Raw genomic sequence first — 21051 nt, forward strand, 5'->3', positions numbered from 1 at the left:
TTCCCTATTTAATAAATGGTGCTGGGAAAACTGGCTAGCCATATGTAGAAAGCTGAAACTGGATCCCTTCCTTACACCCATTTATTAAAGAAAGCAAATGTTAAGGGAAAATAGACTCATAGATTCTTACTTGGCTTATCATGATATTCATTCTAAGTACAAGGACACATCTAAATCGTTTTTCAGATAAGTTAACAAGGGAACAAAATGAGTAGATTTGTGTTCACGTTCTTTCTGTCTCTCTAGTTCTTGATTGGGGCTCCTAAACTACCAAAACACTGGCAGAGGAAGAAAAAATAAGATAAATTTGGAAATCTGATAACCTATCAACACATAAATCAGTCTTTCAGAAATTGAGGCTCTAAGGCTTTTTGAAATTCCATTTTTATACATGTATTTTTTCAGCTTTATTAAAATTTAGTTGACAAGAAATGTTTAGATTCATATATACTATGTGATGTTTTCATATATGTATACATTGTGGGATAATTAAATCAAGCTCTAGTCTGTTAGCAATTTTCAAAAATACAAAACATTGTTATTAATTACAGTCACCCTGCTGTACAATAGATCTCCAGAACTTATTTCTCCTGTCTGAAACTTTTTACCTTTTGACCAACATTTTCCCATTCATGCCCCCCTGCCCCTAGTAACCACCATTTTACTCTCCCCTTTTGTGAATTCAACTTTTTAAGATTCCATATATAAGTGATATCATGCAGTATTTGTCTTTCTATGCCTGGCTTATTTCTCTTAACACAATGTCCTCCAGGTTCATCCATGTTGTTGTGAATGATGGGATTCCCTTCTTTTTTAAGGCTAAATAGTACTCCATTGTGTGTATTTATACCACATTTTATTTATCCCCTTATCTGTTGATGGATACGTAGGTTGATTCCATATCTCGGCTACTGTGAATAACTCTGCAATGAACATTGGAGTATAAGTATCTTTTCTATGTACTGATTTCATTTTCTTTGGATGTAAGTCCAAATGTAGGATTGCCAGATCATATGGTAGTTCTATTTTTAATTTTTAGAGGAATCTTCACGCTATTTTTCCATAATGGCTGTACTGATTTACATTCTCACCACTACTGCACAAGGGTTCCCTTTTCTCTACATCCTGGCTAACACCTGAAATTTCACTTTTTCACGTAAATACTCTAATTACTAGTGATATCTCCCACCAGCAACACTGCCCTGAGCATAGACTTTTCTAAAGACTTCACTTGACAGAACAGAGCTGTTTCTAGTCTACTTCTTCCAAAAGCTAACAATTTCCTGCCAATAAAGTCTCCTTCCTATAAATAAGTGAGGTCTCCTGGTAGAAGGTACGCAGCAAGCACCTAGGGAATCCGGGTGAAACAGTGATGTGTCCTGCTGGGGTATGTGCAGAAGCTGTCAACAACGATGAGATTTTGTTTGGAAACTGACTCTATTTTCATCACTAATTACCTCCCAAATAGTTAATCTTTCCTTTCACACAAGCTGAAAGCCTGATATTAATAGCACCTGACATTCAATCTATGGCTCAATAGTCATCTTGGAGTGAACGAGTGAATGAATAAACACATAAATACATAATCACATGCATTGGGGTTTCCTGTTTTGGTTTTGCTTTTCTCTGTACCTGAGAGCCCTGAGAAGTAGTCCCGAGCATGAGTGCCTAAAGGAAAAGCAGCTTACTTCAGCTTCCTGGCTTTCTCATCAGCCGCCTGGAGCTTCCTCAGCCGTATCCTTTCTCTTGGCGTCATTTTCTGTACTTCTGACAGCGCCCTCAGAGTCTGCAGGTGGATCCTTTTTTGCCTATAAATAACAAAGATTCCCCTCATATAGCCCATCCCAAACATGTCCAGAAAAATTAAACAAATATTTTATAAAAGTATCACTACACTACTGAGAGCAAAAGCATCTTGAGACAGGCCAGGCAAAAACTAATAAGCTTTGGGTACGTAATGAGCCAACCAGGACTGTAGTTAACAAGCAACATTTTTCAAATTAGATTTTTGTTTAAAGGAAATTATTTACTTTCCAAATTCCTGCTCATTTCATCGCCAATGACTAGTTTTCATAATGTAAAACAAATTAGGATCTTGGCCATTAAAGAGTAAATAGACTGGCCCAGTAATTCCACCGTGTGGATAAAACACATAATCTTTAGAGTTAGGCAGGGTTTGAATCCCACCTCCACCACTCATTAGCTCTGTGGCCTTGGGCAAGTAACTGAACCTCCCTGAATCTCAGTTTTCTCATCTGTAAAGAATGGCTACAGTAAGTATCATATGAGATAACATATGCACAGTGCCTAGCACATAAAAAGTATTCCAAAATGCTAGTATTTTAACAGCTAAATCTTATTTTTTTATTTTTTAACTTTTATTTAAAGTTCAGGAGTGCATGTGCAGGTTCATTATATAGGTAAACTCAAGTGATAGGGGTTTGTTGTACAGATTATTTTGTCATCCACGTATTAAGCCTAGTACCCATTAGTTATTTTTCCTGATTCTCTCCCTCCTCCCACTCTCCACCCTCTGAAAAATTCCAGTGTCTGTTGTTCCCCTCTATGTGTCCATGTGTTCTCATAATTTAGCTCCCACTTATAAGTGAGAACATGCATTATTTGGTTTTCTGGTCATGCATTACTTTGCTAAGGATAATGGCCTCCCGCTCTGTCCATGTTGCTGCAAAGGACATGATCTTGTTATTTTTATGGCTGTGTAGTATCCCATGGTGTAAATGTACCACATTTTCCTTATCTAGTGTACCATGGATGGGCATTTAGGTTGATTCCACGTCTTTGCTATTGTGAACAATGCTGCAATGAACATATGCGTGCACGTGTCTTTATGACAGAATGATTTATATTCCTTTAGGTATATATCCAGTAATGGAATTCCTGGGTCAAATGGTATTCTATTTTTAGGTCTTTAAGGAATTGCCACACTGTTTTCCACAATGGTTGAACTAATTTACACTTCCACCAATGGTGTATGAGTGTTCCTTTTTCTCTGCAACCTCACCAGAATCTATTTTTTGACTTTTTTTCTTTTTTTTTTATTTTGAGACAGAGTCTCGCTCTGTCTCCAGGCTGCAGTGCAGTGGCACGATTTCGGCTCACTCCAACCTCATCCTCCTGAGTAGCTAGGACTACAGGCACACGCTACCATGCCCAGCTAGTTTTTGTATTTTTAGTAGAGACGGGGTTTCACCATGTTGGCCAGGATGGTCTCGATCTCTTGACCTCATAATCCACCATTCTGACTGGTGTAAAGCTTTCTGAGAACTTGCCCTATGAATCTGGGTGCTCCTGTATTGGGTGCACATATATTTCGGATAGTTAGATCTTCTTGTTGAATTGAACCCTTTACCATTATGTAATGCTCTTGTCTTTTTTGATTATTGTTGGTATAAAGTCTGTTTGGTTTGAAATTAGAATAGCAACCCCTGCTTTTTCCTATTTTCCATTTGCTTGGTAGATTTTTCTCCATCCCTTACTTTGAGCCTATGTGTGCCATTGCCATGTGAGATGGGTCTGTTAAAGACAGCATATAGTTGGGCCTTGCTTCTTTATCCAACTCGACACTGTGCCTTTTAATTGTGGCATTTAGTCTGTCTACATTCAAGATTAGTATTGATCTGTGTGGATTTAATCCTGTCATCACGATGGTATCTGGTTACTATGCAGACTTGTTTGTATGGTTGCTCTATAGTGTCACTTATAGTCTGTACTTCAGTGTGTACCAGTAGTGGCTGGTAATGGTCTTTCCTTTCTATATTTAGTGCTTCCTTCAGGAGGCCTTATAAGGCAGGTCTGGTAGTAACAAATTCCCTCACTATTTGCTTGTCTGAAAAGGATCTTATTTCTCCTTCGCTTATGAAGCTTAATTTGGCAAGATATGAAATTCTTGGTTGGAATTTCTTTTCTTTAAGAATGTTGAATGTTGGCCCCCAATCTCTTCTGGCTTGTAAGGTTTCAGCTGAGACATCTGCTGTTAGTTTGATGGGCTTCCCTTTGCATGTGACCTGACCTTTCTCTCCAACTGCCTTTAAAATTTTTTCTTTCATTTTGACCTTGGAAAACCTGATGATTATGTGTCCTGGGGGATGATCTTCTTGTGAAGTATCTTACTGAGGCTCTCTGCATTTTCTGAATTTGAGTGTTGACCTCTTTAGCTAGGTTGGGGAAGTTCTCATGGATGAAATTTCTATGTTTCTATGTAATGTATTTCTATGTTTTCCAAGTTGCTTCAATTTTCCCTACCTCTTTCAGGGACATGATTTGATCTCTTTCACATAATCCCATATTTCTTGGAGGTTTTGTTCATTCCTTTTTCTCTATTCTTCCCTGACTGTCTTATTTCAGAAAACCAGTCTTCAAGGTCTGAGATTCTTTCCTCAGCTAGGTCCATTCTGATACTAATACTTGAGATTGCATTTTTTTTTTTTTTTTTTCGGAGATGGAGTCTCACTCCATCATCCAGGCTGGAGTGCAATGGTGCTATCTCAGCTCACTGCAACCTCCGCCTCCCAGGTTCAAGCGATTCTCCTGCCACAGCCTCCTTGGTAACTGGGATTACAGGCACATACTACTACACCTGGCTAACTTTTGTATTTTTGTAGGGACGGGGTTTCTCCATGTTGACCAGGCTGGTCTCGAACTCCTGACCTCAAATGATCCACCCACCTCAGCCTCCCAAAGTGCTGGGATTACAGGCATGAGCCACCGGACCCAGCCTGAAATTCTTATAGTGTGATTTTCAGCTCAATCAGATCAGTTACATTCTTTTCTATACTGGCTATTTTTCTGTCAGCTCCTGTATCATTTTATTATGTTTCTTAGCTTTCTTGGATTGTGTTTCAATGTGCTCCTGCATCTCAATGATCTTCATTCCTATTAATATTCAGAATTCTGTTTCTGTCATTTCAGCCTCCTCAGCCTGTCTCAGAACCCTTGCTACAGAGGTACTGTGGTCACCCGGAGGAAAGAAGGCAGTCTGGTTTTTTGAGTTCTCGAAGTTCTTGCACTGGCTCTATCTCATCTTTGTGGGCTGAAGTTCCTTCAATCTTGGAAGTTGCTATCCTTTGGATTTTTTTTCCTTTTATTCTACTTGATAACTTTGATGGTTTGATTGTGTTATAAGGTGGATTCAGTAGACTGGCTTTGTTTCTGGAAAATTTTAGGCAGCCAGTGCTCAGCTCCCAACTCCTGGGCTGTGTGCTCTAACTCTGGGAGACTTGTATTGGGCCCCAGTTTTGCTCTCTGGCTCCTCAAGGTCGTCAACTCATTGCACTGCGGGGGCCAATGTGCTCCTGGACAGCTGGTCACTACACTCTGATGGATGGTGCCAGCCAAAGCATTTTGTAGGATGGTGGCAGCAGGATTCATCCTTGCTTGCATGTGCCAGCAGCAGCAGTGGCAGTGGAGTGGCAGTGTGGAGGGGTGCACACTTGTCAGCTGTGGAAGGGTGCTAGCAGGTGTCAGGGTGCCTGTCTCCCTGTGGGCATTCACAGCAGCAGCAGAGACAGAATGGCTCAGGGAGCTGGGGCCCTCCACTGGCAACTATGCATGTGGTCCTGCTGGTGGTGGTGTTAGCACAGGGTGCAGCACTGGTGGGCATAGGTCTGTGTGCAACCTCTGTGCATGTTGACACAGGTAAGGGTGGCCACTCACGGCAGGGAAGGGTCCCCTGTTCTCTGCACCTAGTTTCACTCTGGCAGCAGTGTTGGTTCAGGGGCAGGGTGCTGGTAGGGCCAGGGCTGGCTGTCTCTGTGCCCACCAAGGCTCTGATTGCAATGGCAGGGGAGGTGAGGTGGGATACACTCCTGCCAGCAGCAGTAGCAGGGCAGCGTGCATGCACATGCATGCTGGCAGGGCAGGAAAGTCAAAATCTGCCCATGTATATACATGCCAGAAAAGCAACATGGGGAGGGTGGTGGCTGTGAGCCTGGGGAAGCTGCAGTTAGGGGAAGGAGCAGGCCTCCCTACTGGATCTCTCCTCCAGTCAGGCATGATTCCTCAGCAGTACAGGAGCCATGATGTAGACCCCCAGGGCACCCGTGGCTGCACTGCAAGCAGGCGTGGCCTGGCTGGGCCTCAGGAGAGGCCAGAAGATCAAGGGGTGCTCAGGTCAGATCAGCCCCCTCTGATGGGTAAGACTGCTTGCAGAGTTCAGGTCTGACAGTTCCCCTGGGTCTAAAGTCTCCCATGGGAGCAAGTCAAGTCTAGGGGGATGGTCTCCCTGGCCATGCTCTGCTGCAGACACTCAAGCACCAAACCCTCTGGGCTCCACATCAGCTGGTGTGCTGCCCCTACCACTTCTCCAAGCAGCTCTCCCTACCAACCCAAGTGTCCTTGGTGGTCAAGGGGTGTCCTCCAGCCAGGATTCCAGAGGCCTGTGGCAAGAATAGGTTGCTCTCTGCCAGTTCAACTCACCCATTCCCCCAGCGTCACTGGAGGTCCCGGTGCACAGGTGTACAGTGGCCCCATGCAGGATTCCCACCTTCCTCCCCCTTCAGCCCAGCTTCTGTGTCTTCTCTCCATCCACTCTCAGTTGTTCCTCTGAAGATCTGTTAGGAGTGTGCCAGTCATCCTGGTCCCTCAGTGGCAGCTGTTCCACCTGGCTGCATCTAGTTGGGCATCTTGTCCACTACCTCATGCTAAATTTTATTGACTATGTCTTCTATTCCAGGCTTAATACAGTAGATATTTTTGTTGCAGCATGGTGTAGTGGTTAATTGCACAGATTAATAACACATTCTGTGTTCAAGAATACACTAACTTTTTCCTACCGCCCAGACTGTAATGGACAATGTCTACACTCCCAGGGCCAACACAAGGTTTAGGCTAGTGAGATACCTCAGGCGCAAAATCTAAGGGGGCACCAAAAAATTCAGTAACCAAGATAATTTTAATGAAAATTATTTTAAAAAGTCAAAATTAATGTCAAAAAAATAAAGAATACAATAGCAAAATTTTAAGGACAGGATCCTACCCTGAACTTACACAATTCCACCTCACTTGCCTCACCTGATCCTGGCCCTGCTGGACCCTGTCTTTAAACTTTTAATATTTTGTTACCAGGGATTTTAAGCATTAATTTGGAATTTTACAATATTGCATTAAAATTTGATCTTGATTGTGAGTTTTTGGTGTCCCATTGAAATTTTGCCATAGGGTCAAGTGCCTCACTTGCCTCATCCTCGTCCCAGCAGATCCCTGTGAATAGCTTTTGACTTTTTTTTTTTTTTTTGTAGAATGCTCACAGCCTCTTCAGTGTTTTCGATCCCAACAACCAGCACATAAACTTCTTTCAACGTATGATTAATGTTAAGCATATTTCCTTAACTGAAAAAGAGGCTAAATAATCACATCGGCTAACATTTTAGCAGGTAATAACCTCATGCTTGTAAGCACTTTATATGAATTAACTCACTTAAATGCAGAACAACTCTATGAAGTAGGTACTTTTTTTTATAGTCATAGAGAGGTTAAGTAACTTGTCCAAAGTAATACAGAGTATTACCTGGGAACTGGAATTTGAATTGAGAGAGTGTTATTAATCTGTGCAATTAGCCACTACACCATGCCGCAGCAAAAAATATCTACTGTATTAAGCCTGGAATAGAAGACACAGTCAATAACATTTAGCATGAAGGAAGGGGCTAGATGGCCGACTAGAGGCAGCCAGATGGACAGGGATGACTGGCACACTTCTAAAAGTCTTCAGAGGGAAGGCACATTGAAAGAACTCCAACCACATTCTCAATGGCATTTGCTTCTCTTCCTGACTTGGTTAGGGCCCAATACTATAGAAGACCTTTCACACTCAACTCTTTCCTTGACAAACACTATGAGAAAATTGTAATGACCTCTGAGGACGGTTCTAATACCTCTCTGATACCATCCAGACAACAGACTCCAGAGGACATGCAATTTTCAGGAATATACATCTCTTATTTTGTCAGACCAATGGATCTCCTTGAAACATAGTCATAGATCTCGAAAATAGCAGTGACCATCTGAAGTCAATATTTCATAATGTAAAATACCCTCCAAACTACTGGATTCTAGAACACTGTTAATTGTACACAGTGTCAGTTTTATAACTACAGTACAAAATGATAGCTAAAACTAGTCCAGTATTTAAAAAATACCTACTACTCTTACATCTCTAGTTAATAAAATACAGTTGGAAATTTTGACATTTCTTGAAATAGCAGATAATAAACCATAAAAACAAGGTTATTAGGAATATGCCTAAAAATTTACCCCCTGTGGTATATAGTGTATCTTAACTGGAGATCATGCAGATTTCCTCAGTTTGAAAGTGAAGATGGAAAGCAAACATGGTAGAGTTGAGAAACATTGGACTGGGTGTTGGAGGAGTATATTTGTGCTAGATCAGCCTATCGAGGGCTTCTGTTTTCACCCCACTGTCCTGCACACCTCCTCTATACCATAGTTGTGCATGACTGTAAAACTGCAAAAATCCAGAACATAAGAACCTAGTATTCTGGGTTCTTGCAAGTTATAGAACAAAAATTTTGAATGAGGTAGGAGAGAGAAGTTAGATCAGGAAATAATTATGTTTCTTTGGGAAATACATTGTTTAGTTCTTATGTGAAGGAATGTATATTTCAAGAAAGTGAATTTTGGCTTATTTTCAATTGTCCCAGGACTCCACAATGTTTTCTTGTCAATAGATACTCTGCCAGTTCACATTAAACAAACAACACGTGAAAGCCATTTATGGTTATTATGGAAGGCTCATTAGCATAAATGTTACTAAATATTTGAGATATTAACTTCTCTATATCCTTGCAAGGCAACTGCAAAGCTACCCTGCAGATCTGTAAGCTGTGCAGTGGTTTAAACTTTCATGATTTCAATTTGCTACCACCTGGGGTAAAGGGCTTTGGAACACCAAGTTCCTGAAGCTCCTTAATTTCTTGGCAAGACTTAAGTGAATTCTAGGATACTCGATGCAGTCAGTTTAGTGCTAATAGATTTTTAAAGACAAATGCATTTAAAGTTTACACTCGATGGGCTTTTTAAAAACAAAGCAATTACTTACATGGCATTAATTATATGAGCAGCCTCCTTCTGACAATCCAAATTCTTGTCTTCCAGAGTCATTTCTGAATATCCACACATTAGGTGCTGAAAAAAAGATCAACAACCGTGACATACTTAAAGACTCCTCTTTAGGGATGAAAGGGAATAAATTACCAAGTATCTTTTCAGATTTGGGGTTACTTCTGACCATGGTAGGGAGCCTGAGAACAAAGCATGCTATTTTTCCCTGGGTTACATAAAATTACATGGTAGCTTTTCCAAGAAGATCTTGCAGGGTCAGGCTCCTGCCTGTCTCTCCAGCTTCATCTTACACTGCTTACTCTCTCACTCCCTTTTGCCAATCATGGGCAGGCCTACTTTCAGCCACAAGAAGACACAAGCTTTTTCCAACCTCCCATACTGTAGAGGACAGTATCTACACTCCCACGGCCAGTGCAAGGTTTAGGCAAGTGAGATACCTCAGGCACAAAATCTAAGAGGGCACCAAAAAACTCAGTAGCCAAGATAAATAATTTTAATGAACATTATTGTTAAAAATCAATAATGTCAAAAAACTATAAAGAATACAATAGCAAAACTTTAAAGATAGGATCCAACCCTGAACTTACACAATTCCACCTCACTTACCTCACCCTAATCCTGGCCCTGCTGGATCCTGTCTTTAAACTGTTAATATCTTGTTACCTGGGACTTTAAGCATTAATTTGGATTTTTAAAATATTATTTATCTTGATTATGAATTTTTAGTGTCCCCTTAACTTTTGCCCCAGGGTCAAGGGCCTCACTTGCCTCATCTTGGTCCAGCAGATCCCTGTGAATACCTTTTGACCCGTTTTTTTTTTTTTTTTTGAATGCTCACAGCCTCTTCAGTGTGTTTTTGATCCCACAACCAGCATATGAGGCTCTTTTTCAGAGGACCACCTGCAGATTCTACTCGATCCCATTTGGCCTGCACAGAAGGAGAGCTGGAAGTATCAGAAAACCTAAGCCTGCCTCCCTCTCTTGTCCAGCCTTCCCCATGACAGCATGGGCTTCCCTGAGAGCATATGCTTGCATAAGAACCCTCCCATCTGTACCTACCTCCAAGGCACAACATAATCAGGACCTCTGTGCCAGCTATTCCCTGCTATTCGAACACTGTTTCTGAGGCTCTTTACATGGCTGGTTGCTTCCCATTGGCTCGCTGGTAAAGAAATGTCACCTATTCCTTTGACCACCAAAGCCCTTCCTTTCTCCCTTATTTTTACAGTATCCTGTTTGTTTATTATACTTTCTTCCCAGTGCTAGGCATATACTTATTTTATTTACATCCTTACTTTTTCTTGGTTATTAGATTCTCTCACTAGCAGTCAAGCTTCAAAAGAACAGGAAACATACCTGTTCATTTTGGCATCCCCTGTGTGTCAGCACAGTGCCCAGCACTCAACTAATAAGTACACATCATTTATCACCTTTGCTTCCTTTGGGTTTGGAACGTGCCCCACTGATGAAAAGGTATCCACAGTTTTTAAAGTGGATGACCATTTTGTGGTTCCTCTTAAAGTTATGCATAAAATTACAGAGGAAACTTGCCTCAGGGACCTGTGTTGTAAAAGCCTGAGAAGTTTAAAAAAAAAAAAAAAAAACCCCTCTAAAGAGGGGACCATTTTCTGCTTTCTTAATACCTGAGACACAGCCTCTATATCAAATTTCCTAATTTACAAGAAAACAAAATAAACTTAGCTAATCATTAAAAAGTATTATTGAGATATATAATAAAGGATTGGAATTATAAATGCTCAATGATAACCCTAGATTTTAGTATTCTCTGTTAGTATATTCTTGTCCTTGCAGGGATATAGTTACAAAGTGTTCAGGTAAGATCTGTCAACAGAGCTCCAAGGGTGGATGTTGAGTTTTGGCATAAAATCAGAACCCTAACTTCTTATTTTCAGTGGCACTGGGGAATGGGAGTTCACACACACCTTATTTTGGAGAGATTGTCCTGACTACTATTTTTCTCAGCTTTTACAAATTTTTATTTATTTGTTTTTGAGACAGAGTCTCACTCTGTTGCCAGGCTGGAGTGCAGTGGCACAATCTCGGCTCACTGCAACCTCCACCTCCTGAGTTCAAGTGATTCTCCTGCCTCAGCCTCCTGAGTAGCTGGGACTACAGACACGTGCCACCACGCCCAGCTAATTTTTTTTTGTACTTTTAGTAGAGACGGGGTTTCATTATGTTGGCCAGGATGGTCTCGATCTCTTGACCTCGTGATCCATCTGTCTCAGCCTCTCAGCTTCTTTTTGGCCTTTTTCCTCCTTTCTGGTTGATTCTTACTGCATCATATCCCCACTGCATATCTTCAAGTCATGGAATGTGTATACAAATGCTCATACCTGTTTCCCAGAATCCCTTTCATTTTAAATACCTGTAGCTGCTCATCAATGTAAGGGATTTTTAAAATTTCAATAGCAGATGGTCTTAATGAAGGATTCTTGTTCAACATGCTGTAATGTTTAAACAGAAAATTATTTTTCAAATGAACTAAAATATAAGTACAACTTTAAATTATTTCTGTGACAACATATTTATTTCTATACCTTTCCATGATGGCATTTAGTTCTTTTGGATATCTCTCAGGGAGAGAAGGTGTGTCACCTTCAACAATTTTTAAAACCATGGATAAGAAATTGGAGCCAGCGAATGCATGAGTCATGCAGCACATCTCATATAAAATGCATGCCAGTGACCTGAAGACAAAGTCAAAGAATTTAAATAAGGAAAAAATATCCTATTTTAAATTTTTTCATCATACAAAACCTCAGATGTGTTGGGACATTGGCTGTGAGGCACAAACATACAATCAGTAGTTGACTTAAAAATTGCAGTTTCATACTGTTTTTTTCCATTTAAATACATGTTTACCAAAAAAAAACCCAAAAAAGTGAAAGATTAAAGCACAAAAGTAAGTCTGAATGACAGCTTTTCTATCAAAGAATAAGCAGATCAAGAGTTAACAATATGCCTGCACATAGTAAGGATTCTAAGTATTTGATTGATGTAAGGATTTTTTGAATTAGCTTTTAAGAAATAAAATGCAGCTGAATATTATCTTCCTAAGGCAGTTTGATAATTTTATATATGCAAAATATAATTTTAATTTAGCAGTCTAACCTTCCCTCTAATGTGTATCCAAGCATTTTGAAAAGGAAACTGGCATTATTTATTATTCTCTGAATATAATCCATTTGCAAGTGGAGTGGAAGAGCAGCTACTTGAAACCCACATTAAAATGTATAATTCTCCCATGGTGAGTATGAAACAGAATATTAAAATTCTATATAAGTCCAACACTGATTTGGATTAGCCATGCAAATCAATAACCTCTAAACCAGCAGGAAAATATTTTAAATAACTCTACATCATTAAAAAAAACTGAAAGGGAAATTCCTGTCTGAGCTTAGTATTAAGAAATAATGGCACTTCTCCTGAATAATGAATTATTTTTATCTTATGGACATTATGAATTATGTAACTGTCCAGGTTTTCCTTTTCATGTTAGTCACTTGAAAGATAAGAAATAAACTTGTGATTGACCTTGTGTAAGTTACATTTTATGTAACTTTTAACAATGTCCTTAATACAACAAAGGATAGACAGAAATAAATACATGAATAATACCATTGAACTATTTTGTGGGTGCTCATGAAAATGTGCATTTGTAAGAGAATTTTGGATACATACACTGAGAATATTTCTGTTCCAGTAAATAATAACACTAAAAATTTCCAACTGAGCTGATTGGTACTTTACATTTTACAAAGCACTGACAATATCTCAACAATCCCTTATAACTTCCCAGTGAAATAGAGCCCATGTAATATTTTTCCCATTTTTATAGATTAAAAATTGGCTCAGAAAAGTTAAATGACTTGGCCAAGGTCACATAGGTAGTAAATGGTAGAACTGACTCTTGAATTAAGGCATTTATCTTTCCAAATCCTAGACTGTTTCCATTAAAGAATGCTAGAAAGAAGAGGGAGATGTTAGAAGAAAGTACATGAAATCAACTAGAATACCAATATCAATGTAAATATTAAAAATGATGAAAATTTTTGAAAATCAATAGATTTTGCATCTATCTGCAAGACTATTAAATGGCATCTGGTTAGATTTCTATACCCAGAAAAAACATTCCTTCAAATTAAGAGGAAATAAAGATGTTTTTAGCCAAGCAAAAACAGAGATTTCATTATCAGCAGGAAAGCATTTCTTAAATCCTAGACAGAAATTTTTCTAACAGAAGAAAAATGATCCAGACAAAAACAATGAGTACAAGAAGAAATAAAGAGCACCAAAAAATAAGTATAAATGAATATTAACTCTACAAAATAAAATTAACAGTATCTTGTGCTGTTTAAAAATTATGTAGAATAAAAATTCATGACAAAAATAAGGCAAATGACACAAGAGGGAAAAGACTCCAATTAAAAAACTAAATTATCAGACTGTAAAAAAGGTATATTCTGTTCACAAAACAAACTTTAAATGTAGGAACACAGAGAGGTTGATACAAAAACCATACAAACACCAAAATGGCAAGGAACACTGCTAAGATTAAGATGGTGGATCAATAAAACAATCAAACCACCAGGAATATAAAACAATTCTAAATCCGTATACACCTAATAATGTGTGTGTGTGCATGTGCATCATGTGCGTGTGTGTGTATGAAGCAAGAACTGACAGAATTAAAAAAATCAATAAAGATAGAAAAAAATCTATACGATGACAAAATGGACATAATTGGCAAGTTAATGTAAATGCAACCAACAATAACAGAATTCAATTTTTTTTCAAGGGCACATGGAACATTTACCAAAATTGACAATACACAGGGCCATAAAGCAAGCCTCAACAGATTTTAAGGACTGAAATCCTCAAAGTCAGACCACCGTAAAATTGTGCTAGACATGAATAACAGAGTGACAGAGAAAAAGAGATAATTGAAAAACTATAAAATTGCCAACTGCTTGAAAACTAAGAAATACACATCTAAATAATCCTTAGGTCAAACAAGAAATTAGAAAACACTTTTAACGGAATGCTAATAAAGATACCAAATATCAACACATTGAATGCAATTAAGGTGCTTACAGTAAAATTAAAAGTATTAAATGCATATATTACAAAAAATCTTAATATCTATCATATAAGTCAACTTAAGAAGTTAAAAAAACAGCAAATCACACCAAAGAAAGTTTAAGGAAATAAGTTTTTAAAGAGAAGAAATCAATGAAATAGAAATAAACAACAGAAACAAAATCAGTGAAGACTAATACATTTAATAGATTTCTAGCAAGGCTGATCAAGAAAATCAGAAAAAAACACAGATTAACAATAACAAATAGAAAAAAGTGCAACACTGTAGACTCCACAGATATTAGAAAGTATTAAGATGACATTATAAACATGTTTTTCCAATAAATTTGACAATATGGATAAAGTTAACAGTCTTTTAAGAACACAACTTACTGACACAAGAAGAAAAAGATAATCTGAATAGTTTTTATCTATTAAACAGAGATAATTTCTTATTTAAGATAATAAAACTCAAAGCAGAATTACCATTTGACCCAGCAATCCCATTACTGGGTATATATACCCAAAGGAATACAAATCGTTCTGCCATAAAGACACATGCATGCATATGTTCATTGTAGCACTATTCACAGTAGCAAAGACATGGAATCAACCTCAATGCCCATCAACGGTAGACTGGATAAAGAAAATGTGGTACACATAAACTATGGAATATTATGCAGCCATAAAAAAGAATGAGATCATGTCCTTTGCAGCAACGTGGATCAACCTGGAGGCAAACTAACAGACAGACCAAATACCACATTTTCTCACTTATAAGTGGGAGCTAAACACTGACTACACATGAGTGCAAAGAAGGGAACAACAAACACTGGTGCCTACTTGAGGGCAGAGGGAGAAGAGGAGGTTGAGGAACTCAAAAATAAAAATAAAGAAGGCAGTTGCTGTAACAAACTATCAACAAACAAATAAAGGTTTAAACACAAAAAATATAGTTAACAATAATTTATTATATATTTCAAAATAGTTAGAAGACTTGGAATGTTCCCAACACAAAGGAATGATAAATGTTTGAGGCAATGAATATCTCAATAACCTAGATTCGATCATTATGCATTGTAAGCTTGTATCCATATATCATGTGCCCCATAAATATGTACAACTATTATGTATGCATAAAAACTTTTTAAAAAATGAAAAAAAAACTACCTATTTTGTACTACGCTTAACACCTAGGTAATGACATAATCTGTACACCAAGCCCCTGTGGCATATTTTATATATATATTATATATATATATATATATATTTTATATATATCTGTAATAAACCTGCACATGTACCCCTGAACCTAAAAGCTAAAAATAATAATAACTGAGATAGACAACAGAAGTATCCCCTGATCCTCTATCTCAAAAGTAGATATTATAAAGCAACCCTTATAAGGATAGGAGCTATATTTGTTTGGCTTTGTTTTTGCCTACCAATGTATTTTCAGCACAACAACAGAACAGTGGCTAGCTTTATCTTCTCAATATAGATATTTGTTGAATACAGAAAAACAAAATAATAAAAAGCTCTTGCAAAGAAAAACTCCAGGACCAGATGGGTTTACTGATAAATTCTTCCAAATATTTAAGAAATAAATAACAATAACCTTACTCAGCTTCTTCATTTCGTAAGACCAGGACAAGTTTGATACTAAAATATAACAAGGATATTATGGGAAAGGAAAATTACAAGCAAATGTTTTCATGAATGTTGATTCAAATAACCCGAATTTACACACACATATTAGCAAATAGAATACAATGACATATTAAAAAGATAATACATCATGACCATGTAGATTTTATTTCAGAAATACAGTTGACTTAATATATGAAAATAAATCAATCAAAATATATCTCATTACAGAAAAATGTTGAAAAATCATATCATCATCTCAATTGATGCAAAAAGAATTTTATGAAATTCAAAATTTATTGTATTTTTAGAAAGAAGAAAACTCCTAGCACACCAGATATAGGAGGGAACTTCCTTAATCTGATTTTTTGAAGCTTAAAAGTATATAGTAAACATGATGCTTATCGGTGAAATATTGAAAGTTTATTATTTTCTTCTGAGATTAGGAACAAAATAAGAATGCCTACTATCATCACTTCTATTCAACATTGTAATGAAGATGCTGCCCAAAGCAATAATGCCAGAAAAAGTATTTTTTAAAAAATCTATAAAGATTAGTAAAGAAAACATTAGACTGTCATTAATCATGTCAAAATGATTGTGCACAGAAAAAATTCCAAACACCTGACAAACTGTTAGAATTAACGAGGGAATTATGCAAGACTGCTGAATACAAAGCCCTTTATTTCTAAAAACTTGCACAAAAACACACTTAAAGTGGCCCATGAAATACCAACCAAAATCCTAGCAGACATTTTGGCAGGAACTGACAAGCAGATTCTAAAATTTATATGGAAATACAAAGGGACCTGAATAGCCACGGCAATTAAACAAGAACAAATTTGGAAGTTTTGTATGACCAAATATCAAGATTTATTATAAAGTTATATCGCTTATATTATAAAGTTATATTACCTATGAAAGTGTGGTATTGGCAAAGAAGAAAAAATATATACCAATGAAATAAAGGGCTCAAAAACAGATTCACACATATTTAATCACTTGATTAATGCAAAAATAAACTGCACTGCGTGGTAGAGGAAAATACGGCTTTTTCAACAAATTATGCTGGGCCAATTGAATATTCATATAGAAAAAAACATACTTGGATTCCTGTCTCATACCATATAGTCACATACACACACAGATCAATTATAGATAGATGTTACTGTGAAAGATAGAATGAAATTGAGTCGGCTTTAAAAGAAAACAGGAGAAGAAAACTGAGTTTTAAAAGAAAACGAGAATATCTTCATGATCTTGGAGTAGGCAAAGATTTCTTAAAACATAAAAGGCACTAATGATGAAGTTATGAACTTGTAAAATGAACTTCATTAAAATTAAAAACTTCTACTCATAAAAAGACACCATTAGGAGAGTGAAAAGGAAGACACATAGTATAAGATATTTGCAATTCAAATATTCATCAGACTACCAAAATATGGATAAAATTAATTAAAACTTCTATAAATCAATAAGAAAAATGAGAGAATCCAATAGAAAAATGGGCAAAAGACTTGAACAGACATTAAATGGCCAAAAGTCATGAGAAGACGCTCAACATTTTTAGTCATCAGAAAAGTGCAAATTAAAACCACTGTGTACTACCACTACATGCTACACACTCATCAGAATGGCTAAAAAGAAAAAGACAGACAATGCCAAGTCAGTACTTGTTATACTATGAAAAAAAAGTTTCTTTAGGAAAACAAGGCTAAATATCACTAAAAAAAAAAATCATCAAGTTGAACCAAATACTTTTACTAATGTAGAATGTTTACGTTATGAATTGCCACAATATACTTAGTTATTTCCCCACAGAAGAATCTATAATTCAAACTTCAAGAATGTCTTCTTATACAGAATAGTAGAGTTACAAGAGACTATAAAGATTTGCTCATTTCAAACTCTGGTTTTGTCAGTGAGAAAACCAAAGCTCAGAGAGAGGAAGTAATTTGCCCAGAAAGGTACCATGTCAGATCAGCTCATGTTGGTATTGGTATTAGTTCTCATCCAATACTTTTTAAAATTTCTCTTTTAAAAAGTTACATAGATCACATTCTGTTATGTAGCCTAATACACATAATAATCTGAAAACTGAAAAAAAAGAAATCAAATTTGCAAGTCCAAGTAACAGAAGGCTAGCAATCACTCAGCACCTACACAATCTCTTCTGATGATTTATGCTCACCCCACATAGGCTCAGGGTCTCCTTGAGGACAAGATTAGAAACAGAACAAGCTAGACAACCTCTCCTGGCCTGGGCATATCTGAAGGGCTGTATGGGAGCAACAACCCCTGATCCAGAACATTTTAAAGTGTCTTGGAAGCAGCTATTAGATTGTCTCCATCAATAATACAAATGGTAACAACAATAATGATAATAATAATAATAATAATGAAAATGATAGCTGGAATGTTAATAGTGTTTACTATGAGCCAGGCCCTCTTCTATGTTCCTTTCATATTTTAACTCATTGACTTACACTCACAACAATCCTAATGAGGTAGGAACTATTATTATCATTCCCATTTTTCAGATGAGAAAACCCTAAGATTAGGTAAATTGTTCAAGGTTCCATATTGAGTAGGTCATAAAGCTGGGACTGTAGCCCAGGCTATCTGGCTCTAGAGACAAAGACTCTCTATGCTATCCTGCCTCTGGATCTTGCACCAATCAGAGCACTTTGGATCACGAAAGGCTCTCTTGAGTTGGAAATCATGGCTAGCCCTGACAGAGCCTTTTAAGCAGGGGCTGATTTCCCAAGGTAATTTCAGGTTCTACATAAAACCTTAATTCACTTTTAAAAATCACTGGGGCCTTAGACAACAAGCTACGCAGGGCGTCACACCACGGCAAATACAGGGCACACAGACAATGAGACTTTCTGTGGAAAACGGAAGGCAGACAAGTTTGGCTTTTGTCTTTTCATTGCTTGGAAGGAAAGAGGGCTTACTGGTCTATTAACAGTGAATTGATCACCAAGTCAAATTCTGGTTTGATGGAGATATAACTCTACTTTGATGAATTTATTAAGGTTATAAAAAGATGGGGTAGGCCAGGCACAGTGGCTCACACCTGTAATCTCAGTGACTTGGGAGGCTATGGTGGGACAATGAGTTGAGGCCAGGAGTTTAAGACCAGCCTGGGCAACATAGCAAGACCCCATCTCTACAAAAAATAAAAATATATTAACTGGGCATGGTGGCCCACACCTGTATTCCTAGCTACTCCAGAGGCTGGAGTGGGAGGATCACTTGAGCTCAGCAGTTTGAGGTTACAGTGAGTTATGATTGTACAACTGCACTCCAGCCTAGGCAACAGAGTGAGACCATCTCTAAAAATAAATAAAAATAAAAAAAGATATGCAATTATCTGGCTAAAGAAACTATGGACGCCGGGTGCAGTGGCTCACGCTTGTAATCCCAGCACTTTGGAAGGCTGAGGCGGGCGGATCATGAGGTCAGGAGATCGAGACCACGGTGAAACCCCGTCTCTACTAAAAATACAAAAAAATTAGCCCGGCGTGGTGGCGGGCGCCTGTAGTCCCAGCTACTCCGAGAGGCTGAGACAGGAGAATGGCGTGAACCCGGGAGGCGGAGCTTACAGTGAGCCAAGATCGCTCCACTGCACTCCAGCCTGGGCGACAGAGCGAGACTCCGTCTCAAAAAAATAAAGGAACTATGGAACAATTAGATCTATAGGCTTAGTGTTCAATTAATTCTCATATAAGACTACAGTACTCTCTGTTTTGGAAATCCTCTCAGCTACACTGTAGTATGCAGTGCAATGACCTGTTTCACTTTGATGACTAATATTTGCTTGCACTCTAGCACATAGAGAAGACTTCATTTATCAGCCAGTAACTTGTGGAAATGGACCTGCTATAGTGGTCCCAGCGCACCTACCTGGAATGGGCGCCAGTAACTGAAACTTGGACAATCGCATTACAGAAACTACCTTGACACTCAAAGGTAAAAGATTCTTGGTTACCTACCATATCTCAGAACCACTGTCAGTGTTTCCCAAACTTTAACATACATGCAAATCACTTAGGGGTTTAGTTAAATACATGCAATAGGTAACCAAAATACATATGGTGACTATATTTCTATGTACCAGTGTTTCTTTTTTCTAGTTTCCAACCAGACATTTCCATATAGGAATCATCTAAAACTCTTCACTTCCATCCTTTTAAAATAATTTTCTCTTATTTGACTCCCAGGTCTTAAATCTGCTGATACAAAAACAGATTGGGGGTGGGGGAGAGCTGAAATAAACAAGTGAGATGTGTATTTTACTTAGAAGTCTATAATTTGCATTTCTTTCTTTTTCCAAAATACAGACAACTGTGAAGAGATAAACAAATAAATCCCTGAGGGAGTATGAATACAAGCAATGAAAAAGAAGGCGGGGATCAGGTGTCTGTGAAGCAAATTACACCTGAACTCCATAAACTTGCCATCTGTCCAAATCGAACAACTTGTCTGGAACTACTGAGAAAACTTCTGAAGCACAGGTTGATTGATAATAAATCACAAATGTAACTCAGACTTTGTCTTTTCTCAAGGTAACTAAATTTACCCTTCAAAATCTGCCAGACTCTGCAAACAGAGGCCTGCCCCAGAGCAATGCATGACTCTAGTTGGTCAGGAAGCTTTGTTGATCTTCTAGATAATGTTTTTATTTGATGTAATTGAGGAGCATCCTGATATATTCATCTAGAAAAGAGGAATCAGTTCAATCTATGGAAAGAGTAATAGAAATGTAATACAAAAGTAGTGGGTTTTGCTTTAGTGTGTATCACCCTAAATGAAAGTCTTTACTTAGGTAGAATTGAGTATTAACCTAAATTCAGTCTAAATATAATGAAATGAAAATAAATATAATGAAAAACATTGGGCTGCTTGAAGAATAGTACTTAAGAAAAAATATTATATAGCAATTGTTTATGAATGACCTACCTTATCTCAAAACCTCTATCAGTGTTTCCCAAACTTTAACATATATGCAAATCATGTAGGGGTTTTGTTAAAATGCTGATTCCGAGCATTTGGGGGGAAACAGTAGATACAGTGGAAGCATAGTTTTTAGATCTTTCTTGAATCCACACATGAAAACAAAGCAGCTACAGAACAAAACTCAAAACCCATGAATAATATTTATTATAATTTAATAATAATTTATTATAAAGTGAAGTT

General features: G+C 37.6%; 1 protein-coding gene across 31 annotated transcripts in view; it reads right to left on the reverse strand.

Annotated features, from left to right (window-relative positions):
- Positions 1 to 21051, reverse strand: part of NEK11 (NIMA related kinase 11) — a 327824-nt gene that overhangs the window by 185116 nt on the left and 121657 nt on the right. For 27 of the 31 annotated variants that reach the window (XM_055295453.2, XM_055295450.2, XM_055295445.2 and 24 more), the window contains 4 exons: positions 11661 to 11810; positions 11489 to 11567; positions 9077 to 9162; positions 1689 to 1808 (listed from right to left, as the gene is read on the reverse strand). In XM_055295453.2, coding sequence (XP_055151428.2) covers positions 1689 to 1808; positions 9077 to 9162; positions 11489 to 11567; positions 11661 to 11810 — 435 coding nt within the window. The remainder of the gene's footprint in view (positions 1 to 1688; positions 1809 to 9076; positions 9163 to 11488; positions 11568 to 11660; positions 11811 to 21051) is intronic. The other 4 variants (XM_055295455.2, XM_055295452.2, XM_055295454.2 and 1 more) reach the window with 1 other exon arrangement.

This window comes from Symphalangus syndactylus, chromosome 10, assembly GCF_028878055.3.
Source record: "Symphalangus syndactylus isolate Jambi chromosome 10, NHGRI_mSymSyn1-v2.1_pri, whole genome shotgun sequence".
Lineage (NCBI taxonomy): Eukaryota > Metazoa > Chordata > Mammalia > Primates > Hylobatidae > Symphalangus > Symphalangus syndactylus.